We start from the raw sequence: 13,363 nt of genomic DNA on the forward strand, positions 1-13,363 counted from the left end.
CTTCCTAGAGGCGCTTATCTATGCAAGTGCCAATTTCTCTAAGTATGGATATCCAGTTTCTACTTCTCCAAGAGTTCGATGTACACAATAAACAGGGAATTGCGTACCTTGCTCTTTTCGAACCAGGACACCACTTACCGTGATCGCTGAGACTGCCAAGTACAAGTAGAGTTTTTCATCTGCCTTTGGAGTATGAAGCAATGGTGGGCTCGAGAGGTATCGCTTCAATTCTTCTAACGCCTGTTGGCATTCCGGGGTCCAGACAAAATCGTTCTTCTTTTTGAGTACAGAGAATATGACTCTGATTCGACGATCTCTATATGAATCGGCCTAAAGCAGTTATCCTGCCTGTCAGCCTTTGCACGGCTTCAACGTTGTCCACGACGGTGATGTCTTCGATAGCCTTGATTTTATCAGGGTTGATCTCTATTCCCCGATTCGACACCATGAAGCCAAGGAACTTTCCCGAACCGACTCCGAAAACGCATTTCTCGGGGTTGAGCTTCATGTTGTATTTTATCAGTATCTCGAATATTTTCTACAAATGTGTCAAATGGTCCTCAGCGCAGGGATTTAACTAGCATGTCATCAATATATACTTTCATTGTCTTACCTATCTGTTCTTCAAACATTTTATGTACTAGGCTTTGGTAGGTAGCTCCTGCGTTTTTTAGCCCGAAAGGCATTACATTATAACAATATGTTCCATACTTGGTGATAAATGAAGTCCTTTCTTGGTCTTCCGGGTTCATTTGAATTTGGTTGTACCCGGAATAGGCATTGAGAAAGCTAAGGATCTCGTAGCCGGCCGTGGCGTCGATCATGCGATCGATGTTAGGAAGTGGAAAAGAATCTTTGGGACATGCCTTATTTAAATCCTTATAATCTACACACATCCTAAGTTTGTTACCTTTTTTAGGAACCACGACAACATTGGCTAACCATTCGGGATATTTCACTTCCCGAATGGACCCTATTTTGAGAAGTTTAGTTACCTCGTCCTTTATGAATGCGTGTTTTACCTCAAACTGTGACCTTCTATTTTGCTTTATCGGTCTAAACTTTGGGTCCAAACTCTGTCGATAAGTGGTGATCTCCGGTGGGATCCCTGTCATGTTAAGGTGGGACCAAGCAAAACAATCCATATTTTTAATAAGGAATTTAATGAGTTTTTCCCTGAGCTCAGGAGTTAACCCCGTGCCTAGGTATACTTTTCGATCGGGCAGGTGCTCGATCAGTATGACTCGTTCCAGCTCTTCGACCGTTGACTTTGTGGCATCAGAGTCATCGAGAATTACGAAGATTCAAGGTATCATGCAATCATCGTCCTCGACAATTTCCTGCTGTTCTGATCTGGTCGAAGCCGGCGACTATGGTTGCTATTTGACCTTTTATTTTTCCTTTGATTCTGGTCCCTTTGTTGATTTTAGATTTGATACTGGTATCACCTCATCGATTGCAAACATATTTGGCCGCTGCCTGCTCGCCGTACACCGTTTTGACTCCTTTCGGTGTTGGAAATTTCAGGACTTGATGACGCGTTGTAGGTACTGCCCTCATATTGTGGATCCAAGGTCTTCCGAGCAGTGCATTATACCTCATATCTCCTTCGATCATGTGGAACATCGTTTCATGGATAGTTCCGGCCACGTTTACTGGCAACATGATTTCCCCTTTGGTAATTTCACTCGCCATGTTGAAACCGTTGAGTACTCGAGCTGCAGGCACGATCTAATCCTGAAGGCCGAGTTGTTCCACGACCCTCGATCAAATAATATTTGCCGAGATACCTGGATCAACCAACACACATTTAACTTGAATTTTATTCATAAGGATAGAATTACCAATATGTCGTTGTGGGGCTGTTCGATCCCTTCTGCATCTTCGTCGTTGAAGGATAAGGTATCTTCTGATAAGTAGTCCCGGGTAGGTTTCTCCCTTGTGATCGTGACTTTGGTGCATTTAAATGTTGGACCCTTAGGGATATCAACCCCACCGACGATCATATGAATCACGTGTTGCGGTTCTTCCTGTTCGTTCTTCCTGTTCGCATCCCTGTCTCTGAAGTTATTTTTTGCTCGGTCACTAAAGAACTCTCGAAGAAGGCCTTCGTTGAATAAACGAGCTACCTCCTCCCTTAGTTGTCTGTAGTCTTCGATTCTGTGACCATGGGTTCCATGGTATTTGCATGTTTGATTTGGATTCCTTTGGGTTGGATCGGTCTGTAGGGGTCGGGGCCACCTAGTATCATTGATTCGTCCAATGGCTGACAGAATATCTGAATCATCGACGCTGAAGTTGTACTCTGATAACTGTGGCGCTTCCTTAGGCTCGGCATGTTTATCGAAGCCACTCTTACTCATAAGCCCTCGGTAATTTTTACCTCGATCATTCCTTCGATCATTACGAACGGGATTACGTCCTGATCCGTTGTTCCTACGATCTGTGCTATAAGGTTGATATCTATCTTTGTTCGATCGGGGCTCTCTATCGATGTCTCTTCGAATCCTGCCTTCAGATCTATTTGGATATACGGAACCGGACGGGGCTCCTAACTGATCATCCTCGACTCTGATTTTGGACTGGTATCGATTATGCACATCGGCACAGGTCACCGCTGGATATTCAATCAAGTTCTGATTTAGTTGACGTGACGCTACCGAACTCTCTCGTTCAGAACCTGAGTAAAGGCTTGGACAGCCCAATCATCGGTAACCGGGGTAGGTCCATGCGTTCCATCTGAAATCGAGATACAAATTCCCTTATCATTTCATTGTCTTTTTCTCTCACTTTGAAGAGGTCCAACATCCTAGTCGCGACCTTTATTGCTCCGGCGTGTGCCTTTACGAACGAATCGACGAGCATGGCGAAAGAAACGATGGAAATGGGCGGCAAATTGTGGTACCATATCATTGCCCCAATCGACAAAGTTTCTCCAAATTTCTTCAGCAGAACGGATTCAATCTCATCATCTTCTCAGTCATTTCCCTTTATCCCGCATGTGTACGAGGTGATGTTTCAATAGGATCGGTGGTCCCGTTTAACTTGGGGATGTCCCGCATACGGAACTTCTTAGGAATGGGCTTTGGAGTCGTACTTTGAGGAAAAGGCTTTTGCACGATTTCTTCGAATCCAAACCCTTTAGGATCGGGGGTGCCCCTGGTATTTGATCAACTCGTGAGTTGTACGGGTCTACCTTTTTGTCATTAGCCTTGATTTTCTTTTACCTGATTCTATCCGTTTCGTGAGCTCTCGAGCATCTTCATGACAGCAGGATCAGTCCCAGATCCATTATCGTTCAATTTCTCCTGTACTGGTTTGACCCTATGAACAACTTCCTGCGATGTATCGAGTTCGATTCTGCTTGGTGCCCGATTCTGGAGTTGTGCTATTGCAACCTGCTGAGTTTGTAGCGTGTCAAATATCATTCGAAGGCTAATTCCGCCTTCTTCACCATTTTATGTGTTCCGATCAGCTACTCGAGTGTCTCTGCGGATGTTGTTTTCAAAGTCGGCGCCTAAATCTCCACGAATGGCGACATAAGAATTGATATCAACCGGATCCACGACATGTGATGCGTCGGGATTGATTGGAGGTGCTCCATTTCCCGGGGCTACTACGTGTTCGTTTTCGCCATAAAGACCAAGGCGGGTGTCAGTGTGAGTGGGTACTGCTTGAGAGTTTGACATGTTGATTCCTGAAATAAAAATACTCACAAGAACAAGCGTAAAAGCAGTGTGTGTTATGAAGGCTAAAATATTAAGCAATCACTATTATCCTTAGCCCCACGGTGGCCGCCAAACTGTTTACCCTAAAAATTGAGTAACAATTAAACTTGTAATGTGATTTTAAAGATACGTGATTTCACTTACTATTAATTGGTTATTTTGAGATAAGTGATGAAATTGATAAGAATATAGAACAAACCGACTTTTGGACAGTATCCTCGAGCTTGATGAACCCTCGGGAATAATAAAGCAAGAATAGTTAAAGAACAAAAGTTGAAGAACAATAATTAAATAGCAGTGAGCTGATGAGCAGAAGAAAGAAATATATATATATATTTCCTTGATTTGTAGGAATGTGAGAGAGCCTACAAATGATGGGGACCCCTCTTTATATACTAGAGGAATCCTAATTGAGGTACAATTCGAATTACAGAAGTACATCCCATGATTGAAGGAAATAACCGCCCTTGATTTGATCCATTCCGAGATTTCCGTCGTGATCTTCGACCGGCTGCGAATATTTCGTCTTTCCGTTATTGTGTTCCGCTCGAAGCTGGTCATATCCGGTCTCGACCGTCAGGGACCTCGATCTCGACGAGTTCCTCGATCCCTGAACTCGGCACCTTTTCTCCGTGTCCAGGTCTTATCCATTACGAGGCTGACCCTCGATGCAATTCTCTAGCCTCGAAATAACGACAATATCAGGTAAGCCCGATTTTACCCGTATACCATAAATGTGATAAGTTAATGAAATGTTATCTAGACCTTTTGAAGCATTTTGCGCCAATTTCATTAGTTACTAGGAATTAAAGAGCTATTATATCTTTTTGAAGCCATATGCTACGCTTATCTAAAATGACATTTGACACTACCATAAATTGGCATATTAGCACACATCCCCTTGATCTTGGAATCGTTTAATTACACAGTATTTTGATTAGGATTGAATCGACAAGTAATTCGTAAAATATCATAGATTAGTGATTCTTAGTTTTGTTGTAATCTGGCTTATATGCTTCTAATTGTCCACTAAAAAAAGAGGAGATTTAAATATTCAATTTAATATGCTAAGCTTTCTGTGCTAAGTCCAAGTGCATAGGCTACTTTATTACTAGCACACTTTCAAATTTTAGTTGGTTGTTGGAAAATTAGTGATATCTCAAAATGTAATGTCTATTTTGTTTTGTAAATTTTTTCTTTTTGAAATATTATTTATATTTATATTTACTTATTATTTAGTAAGTTATTTTATGATTAATAGAGCCAAACTAGCCGTTGGAGCAACACATGTATAAACATAATCTTTGAAAAGCTAAAGACACGCTTTTTAATACAACTTTCTGAATCATCTTTTCCTCCTATATGCTGGGCTTCTTTCTTGAGTTTCCTGCTACTTTTGTTCCCAGTTTAATAACAAAAAGAACTTGTTAAATCTTGGGGAATACGCCTTATTTTATTCATTACTGTATGAGCGAATATCTTTAGGGAATAAGAAAGACTCTTATCCCCCATAACCAACTTTTCCAACGGGTGCGACGTAGAACAGACTCTACCTGGCCCTGGTTCTTAGATGCCTACTCGTAGTACATTCACGGGCAGGCACACATTTCCAAGAGTATCGTTGGATTCCATAGGAGGATCGTTACAATCATAAAACTGGGGGTGTACCTGGATCGGGTTGGTTCGGTTTTTAGCAAAATCAAACCAAACCAAACCAAACCAACTATATCGGTTTGGATTGGTTCGATTTTGTCGGATTTTTTGGATATTCGGGTTTTTTTTTACATGAATATTATTCGAATCTTACTTTATTAAAGTTATAGATAAAGTTTTGATTAGTGAATATATGTTTAGTAAATATTGAAAAAATTGACAAATATATGATCTATCAAAATATTCCAATAGGAGAATTTTGTTAGTAACACATGATAGTTATTTTCTTAGTCGTCTATCAATAATTTCCGTCAATGTACGCTTTCAAGGTTAACACATGAAAGATCCCAAATATTTCTACATTTTTTTTTAAAGAAAATTCAATATAAAGTCTTCAAAATATATATAAAAAATTATATATTTATATATCGGTTTGGTTCGGGTTTTTTTACTCAATACCAAACCAAGTCAAACCAAACCTACTCGGGTTTTTTAATCGGTTTGGTTTGATTTTTCGGTTTGGTGCGGTTTCCCGGTTCGGTTTGAATACCCCTACATGAAACAATGAAAGAATTAGGAAATTGCTTCATGTTAAGAGCCTGTTTGGATGGACTTGTTTTAAATAACCTTTAAGCCAAAAACCATAAGTTAGGAATTTTAACTTTTGGTTTTGGTTTATTTTTGTCATTTTAGCGTAAAAACAAATGATTAAAAGCACTTTATTACTTTATCCAAATACTACAAAATGACATAAAACTATTTTGATTTAAAAATACTTAAAATAAGCCAATTCAAACGGGCTCTAAGCCTCACCCACAGGGCAGATGTAGCCTCTTAGGCTACTGGTTCAACTGAACTTATCACTTTCACTACGATGAAGTATAAATTTATATGAAAAAATCTACTAAATCTCAACAAATAATAGATTTAAACCTATAATTTTAAAAGTATAATAAATTCAATGCTAAAAAACTTAAAATTGAACTTAAATTTAAATCCTAAATTTCCTTTACTCGTCCCACCACTACAGTTAAATCTTAACGCTTCCTTCGTCTTCCTATGCTTTCAGCCCAACAACCTGTCACCTACCCACCACTAACTCTCCCCCACACCAGTCATGTCTTTTACCTAACATCCCTTGTTTTCATACCCTCTTGAGAGGATGGCCAACTAGCCTTTCTTTTCTTTCTTAAATGATTCACCCAAGCAGATTTGATTAGCAAATAAAATTATGTTGGAATGATGATACCGTTTGACTCAAAAAGTTGTATTATACTTTCTAAGCAAATCAATCAATGTAAATGAAGGGGTAAATCATAGCCAACCATAATTACTACTGGATCAAAGAACAGAATCATAAAAATAGAAGAGTCAATTGAAATGACACTTGGGAGGTTTTATTGATTATAGAAATTCGGTCTGCCTCTCCTTGAAGAGGTTCAGGAGATTACAATCAAATTATTTCTTCCTCTCTCGTTGGAGGTGAAATCTCTCTCTCTTTGTATAGGCTCAGTCTCTCTTTCGTGGAGTTCTCCCATTATTTCCACTGTTTCACGATCATCGAAAGTCCACCCCCTATTAAGGGGTTCTTCTGCCCTCTATTTATAGCCCAGAGCTGCTCGTGCTCATCATATTTTATTTGGGCCGGGTCAAGGAGGTGACCTCCCCTCATGGGGAGGCCTCGACCTAGACGCTTATGTCGTAAATAGCAACGATTAGATGAAGTCGAGTTCGTTGATTACTACTGCAGGGTGGTCGGGACGGGGTCCTTGCTGCTTTGGTCGTGTGGTCAGATTCTGACCAATACAGATACGAGACGATGATTTTTAAGATTAATAATTCTTAGATTATATACAGTATAAACATATCTTGGGTTTGTTGTATTAAAAATGGAATATGCACTATAAAATCTGAAAGATGTGTTTGGCTTTAAGTTATATAACCTTTGGTTTCCAATTTTAAATTAAAATGACTTTCTTTGAGAAGCTAAAAGGGTTTTGATTACTTGTTTAATTAAGTCACAAGTTTTTAATCCACCTTCAGACATAATTCGCCTTCTTGGCTTAGTAGCCAAATTTGATAGAGTTCAACATGTTCCCGAGTTTGTTATAAAAACTAAAGAAGACTTTGATCTACTTGCCCACTCAGTTTACTCCTTTTTCCTAGCTTGCGTTTGTCTTCTTCAAAATACTCTTTTTTCCAAACAAAATGATATATAGTAATATTCACACGGCTAGACACAATGCATTTCCTTGCTAAAGAACATGGAATTTATTGAAGCAAAATCTCATACTTTTAATGAGTGGTGGCAAAACAATTAGGAATATCTCGAAAATTGAGTTCCACGAGACGCCTCTAAATAGAAAAATGCCAACGCTGATTCACCAATGCACTCATTATTGTCACCAACAGGTCTGCCAATTTGCAGTATAATATTTAGTCGGCATATGCAAATGAGTGAATTGAAAGAATAGTCCCACGTGAAGAAGCAACTTGTAAACACCAAAAGTAGGTTATAGCAAGCATCGAGGTCTCATCAACTGTCATCATTCATACAGTCCAAAATTAAACAACTTCAAATTAACATCTTTAATTGTTAATTAACCTAATTACTCTATGTACTGCTCTATTACCAAAATACCTATCGAGCGCACATCCATGGCTTAAGCATGCTTGGTCTGTGGATCATCCTTCTTCCACCACCAGACAATCCTAAAAGAACAAGGAAACAGAGATTAAACTAGTTAACATCTCAAATAGCTTCTATGCACAATAAAAAGAGCCTTTCTTGGAGGCAACACAATAGCAAAGTTCACTCACATGAAGCCTTATTTACAAAAACTAGGCAAGGAAGGAATGCTGACTTAAAAGACACCTCCCATTAAAGAAGGAACATCATCAAAGGACCATAAGTCCATAGCATTTTCACCATCCTGAGTTGCACTTGAGTTGAGGAAAGTATCAACTGATGCATCCCAATTTCCCTCCAGATATGGGATCTGAAGGAACTTCATCTGGGATTCAAAAGCTGAAAGCTCTTCAGATAGCTTGTTCGCCGTATTTTCATCATCAGCAACTGGATTAATGGGGCTTGATTTCACTTTTTTCATTGGACTGGCATCGTCTTCAACAAGTTGAGATTCATTGCTTTCAATAGCAGCTGACAGAACGGATGATATCTCTGGAGTCCTGGCACATGGCTCTCCCCAACAAAAATCAGAGCAGTCAAAAGAGTTACTTCCTACATCAGAGTTGAAGTAGATATCAGTACCAGCTGAAGGGGCAAATGAGCCGAATCCAGTATCTCCAGAAGTACTTCTCCCATCCTCATATCCATACTGCTTTGTCATGGGTTTCTCTTCAAGAAATCCCAAAGAATCATAACAGCCATCCTCCATGTTGTTTATGATAGTCTGGTCGGGCTGAACCGAGTCCAGGCTCTCCTTAGGAAGGACCTTCTGAGGATTCAGCTTAACAGTACGTCTTGAGGCAGGCACTGGAGCTTCATTGGGAAAGTTTACCTTAGCTTTATTGCCTCTGATCCTCCTTGCCTCAACATCATAAGCTCTGGCAGCTTCTTCTGCAGTATTGAAAGTTCCCAGCCAGACCCGAACCCCTTTTCTTGGGTCACGTATTTCAGCTGCCCACTTACCCCAAGGTCGCTGTCTGATCCCCCTATACTGATTCTTCCTCTTTCTCTTAGACGATCTATCAGCATCCTTGTCTGAATCAACAGTTTTCACAGCTTTGGAGCCTTCAACTAATAAAATGAATCAAGTATTTTAATCATCCATTATGCTACTACAAGTTGCAATGACTAATTGATAAAATAGCATGATATATAGATAAGCATAACGCATAAGATGCCTAATTACAAGGAAAACACACAGCACACGTTCCCTGATATCAGTGGTGCTAGATTACTACAGCCAACAGCTTACACAAAAACACAACAATCAATTCTTCCCAAAATCTCTAAGTATCATGATTAACAACCACAGAACTGAGAAAACCTAGATCTAAGCTTATTACCTGATCAAGTCGTGTTCTTTTAGTTCTTTCTATAAGCATAATGAAGTAAAATCTCTGGAGGTACAGAGCTCATAATCCAGAGATCCTGCTCCCAAAAGTAACTATTTAGCAATCAAATTGGAGCTAAACAGGAGATTTTTACCCAAATAAACAACAAACAGATAAAAACATTGATTTTTATAACCATTTTTTGGTTTAAAAGTCTTCTATTCATAAAGTTTTCCAGCCAAATTCAATGTGATGATGTAGATGTTGATGAGTATTAAAGTTGATAATAAGACATAATAAACGTAGAAGTTAGAGGAAAAAAAGCATGATTAACTTTCTGTTTTGGTGCCAACGAGCCCTCAGATTAAAGGTTCTATCAATGCTTTTCAAGACATGAATGTATATCCAAATATCTATCTTTATTTTTGCACTAACCAGGATTCATTGTTTCAGTTAATCAAGTAAAAATTAAAAACAGTATCTTCACTCCTACCTCTTTTTACATGCCGCACATTTTTTTTCTCAATTACCAAAAAGTTACCTCCTTTAGTCCACTTGAATAACTTCAAATCAAATATAACAATAACTTCACCAGCAGACACAAAATCTCATGCCAAAAATAGCTACAGTAGTCGTTATCAATCAATTTAATGAACTATTCACTATTTCCTTCCCGCAGAAGATCACAAAAGAGGAAAACAAGGTATTTTTTTTTAAATAAAAGAACAAAAGAAGAAAAAATACCAGTAGAGCTTTTCGAAGCAGAGAAGGCAAATGGCTTGACATCGACTTGAACAGCCTCATCATCGGAGAAATCTTTGAAATCCTGAAAATCAGCCTCGAAGTCATCGTCAAGGTCAACTACTTGGGATCTCAACGGCTTGGAGTGATAATTGTTAGGATTTTTTTGCTTCTTACTCAGATCGGACCGGCCCCATAGCAACTCGGCGGTGAGCCGGCGAGAAGTCCGGCTCGGGGCAATGTAATCGGAGATTATAGCACCACCACACATGCTTTTTGTTTTCTCTCAGCAGAAAAGTTTTTTGCAGAAATCAGTTTTGTTTTTGACGGAGTAAACTTTTTTCTTTTTGACGGAAAATGTATCTAGAAAGCTCTTGGCTGCGTCTCCAAGAAATGCCAGCTCTTATTTATAAAGGGACGAGGGCAAGGCGGAGAGCTTGCCTTAGGATTTACCTTAATGCCCCTCGGAGAGGCAGTACTTACCAAAACTACCCTTCACTCAGAGGGTTAATAATGTCATTACAAATATTTTAAGTGCCTCTTATTTTTCCTTTTGAGGTGTGTGTAAAGATGGAAAATATTTTCATCAATTATAAATATTTTCTTGTGTTTGATTATCGTGTAATGATTTGTTGTTAATAATTTTGAATTGTGACAAAGTTTTTTTTTTTTTTTTGAGAGAAACTATTCTTTATCAAAAAGGAGAGAAATATTTCAGTACTTGACTACTTGTACATTGTCGTCTATCTTTAATAATAATTGAAAAATATTATCGGGCTCTATCAACATACCTTGCTATATTTATTGTAAAAATTCCGTACATAAAAATTCTTCTTGTAATTTAATACTAAAAAATTATTCAGAAAATAGTCTTTTACTGAAAATATTACACGAAAAAAACTATCTACAAATAGTGTTATTCTTCATATAAAGTGCTCGTATTGCACGTAACATTCTTACGAATTAATCAAGTGGTCACATATTTGAATTGAATCTTAATGTAACTGAATTATACATCTCACGATAAAAATGCCTACTATCCTACTGTAAATTTACAAGAACAAACTGAAAGTTGGTAATTGTTATATTTACAATAAGAATAGTTACTATTTTATACCCTTAGACTTACTCACCTTTTTTTTTCATTCATTAACATGAGCAGCAAACCGAACTAAATAGTATTAAACTTCAATAAAGTAGGTTAAGAACTATGAGATCTTTTAAACTAAAATTTAGAAAAAAAATTGTAAGATTTCAGGTTCAAATTCTATGAAAGCAAAAACATTAACTGATTTATTCTCATATGCCTATTGATCACGCCCAACTATGCCGTATAAAAGGACAATGCGATCGCTGCAAATATAATCCGGTTTACAAGTCCGGAGTCGAATCCCACAGAGAGTTAACCTATCAACTGCTACCTTCAGACCCACCAAGTCTTCAGAACCAGCTTCCCAAATATTCAAATTCTCAGTTGATTGTTCTTTAATAACTAACTTGCAAGTAAATAAAAGGCTATAACAAAATTAGAAGGGTTGTAAACAATTATGAAAAAAGGCTAAGGCAATGATTTCCCCTATTGATGAAATCCCTTCTGTTTATGCTCATACAAATTTATCCACACATCTCTATCAATCTTGAACGCTAATCTTACCGCAAATCTCTCCCGATTAATCACAGTAATCTACTATTGCACTCTCCCGAGATACACTAGCTTGCTTTATTTCGCACAATTCAATTTAAATTGCACCCAAGGCTTCGTTATTCCTAATCCCGCCTTTAAACCCGCAATTATAGATTCCTCTAATAATCTAGGAGTGGTGTTGTTCAACAATACCCTAAATATGAACTCTTTTCCAAGTTATGCACACTAAATAGGCACAGCTAATTGAGGATCCTGTCAATTAACTACAACGAACACGAAGTTGAACAAATAAAGATTTAACTAGCAATTTGTATTCACATAAACAAGAAGTTCATCACCCAATAGGTTCCATCAAAGCCTTAGACAAGGAATTTAGCTACTCATGACTATGGGAGAATAAACTAAGCTTGAATTCATCATAAAATCAAAAGAAAAGAAGAAAGATGTTTAGAGTACTTTCTCACAATTATTTTTCTTGCTAAGAACCCTTAGAAATCAGTACATGCCTCTCTTGGGCGAAGTCTAGCGTTTTAAATAGGGTTTAGGTCTAAAAATCCCGTGTTTTACACTTAAGTCCCCGAAGTTTACTGTGCCCACCGCGGTTCTACCGCGGTCGCGGTAGAACCGCGGTCAAACGCCTTCGCGGAATCTTCAACCTTCAGAGACTGCCTTCCATCGCGGTTTCACCGCGGTCGCGGTAGAACCGCGGTGGAACTTGTACCCGGGCATTTTGGCCTGTTTTGAATGGGTTACTTGGGAAATTCAACAATTAGCCTCTTTTCATCAATAATTGACTCCAAAACCGCTCCTTAGCCTTCCTTACACCTATATCACCTGCAAATCATGTAAAGCACTAAGAAGAGCATTTTGTTGTCATTTTCCACATTAAAAGTTCACAAGAAGGTGATTATTTGGTGCGTGATTATAGTCAAATTCACCTATTATCAACACCCCACACTTAAACCTTTGCTCGTCCTCGAGCAACTAAACCACACTTCTATACCTAACTGTGCACTGTATTGCCCCGATTTATGTCACACCTGCTATTATCAAAGATCGACCCAAGCAGTGCTCAATCATATCTCAAATGCAGACTCTCATGCCAAGACACACTTGTGCTCACTCTAATTACTCTAACAGAAGTGAAGACTCACTTTTTCTTCCTGAGTCACATGCCCTCACATAAACACGATTTGAGAGTAATTCCCACACACATAAAATTCAACAATAAGGAACCATATATAGAAAGAATTCACTCACTCTCAGCAAAGAGCATTCACATGCCACACAGACACACCATAAGCTTGCCCCTAGTGTAATACTCCACTAATCGAGTCATTCAGTCAAAGATCAAGAGGTCTTTATAGGTTGTAATGTAGGCTAAGGGACGGGTAGGATATATTTGGATATAGTGACTAACCTCCCTAAGCACTTTTAATACACACTTCCTTTTATTTTACTTCCATGATCAACCCACTTGTTTCTCCACATTTTGTTTCACTTGCGCCACCCCACTTCTCGTTTGGTACAACTGGCTACTTTTCTTTTTCTCTTTTCTCTCTCTCTTTTTTTTTTC

General features: G+C 38.5%; 1 protein-coding gene across 2 annotated transcripts; it reads right to left on the reverse strand.

The window, feature by feature from the left end:
• Positions 1-7,628: 7,628 nt before the first annotated feature.
• Positions 7,629-10,527, reverse strand: LOC109238005 (ethylene-responsive transcription factor RAP2-12-like). Of its 2 annotated transcripts, XR_002069692.1 has the most exons (4): positions 10,146-10,527; positions 8,202-9,141; positions 8,023-8,093; positions 7,629-7,921 (listed from the first exon to the last, which is right to left on the reverse strand). XR_002069692.1 is itself a non-coding variant. In XM_019404429.1 (3 exons), the coding sequence occupies exons 1-2, from the start codon at positions 10,411-10,413 to the stop codon at positions 8,246-8,248; spliced, it is 1,164 nt and encodes a 387-aa protein (XP_019259974.1). In that variant the 5' UTR covers positions 10,414-10,527; the 3' UTR covers positions 7,844-8,093; positions 8,202-8,245. The 2 variants fall into 2 exon arrangements, 1 of the variants encoding a protein (XP_019259974.1); XM_019404429.1 differs by having other exon boundaries at positions 7,844-8,093.
• Between the last annotated feature and the right edge of the window lie 2,836 nt (positions 10,528-13,363).

This window comes from Nicotiana attenuata, unplaced genomic scaffold, assembly GCF_001879085.1.
Source record: "Nicotiana attenuata strain UT unplaced genomic scaffold, NIATTr2, whole genome shotgun sequence".
Taxonomy (NCBI): Eukaryota; Viridiplantae; Streptophyta; class Magnoliopsida; order Solanales; family Solanaceae; genus Nicotiana; species Nicotiana attenuata.

What these genes read in the sequence shown, in the direction of transcription:
- LOC109238005 (XM_019404429.1), bottom strand. Translation starts at nt 10,413, where the DNA reads ATGTGTGGTGGTGCTATAATCTCCGATTACATTGCCCCGAGCCGGACT. An exon ending in TGCTTCGAAAAGCTCTACTG is followed by an intron (nt 9,142 to 10,145) that starts GTATTTTTTCTT and finishes TCATTTTATTAG; the next exon opens with TTGAAGGCTCCAAAGCTGTG.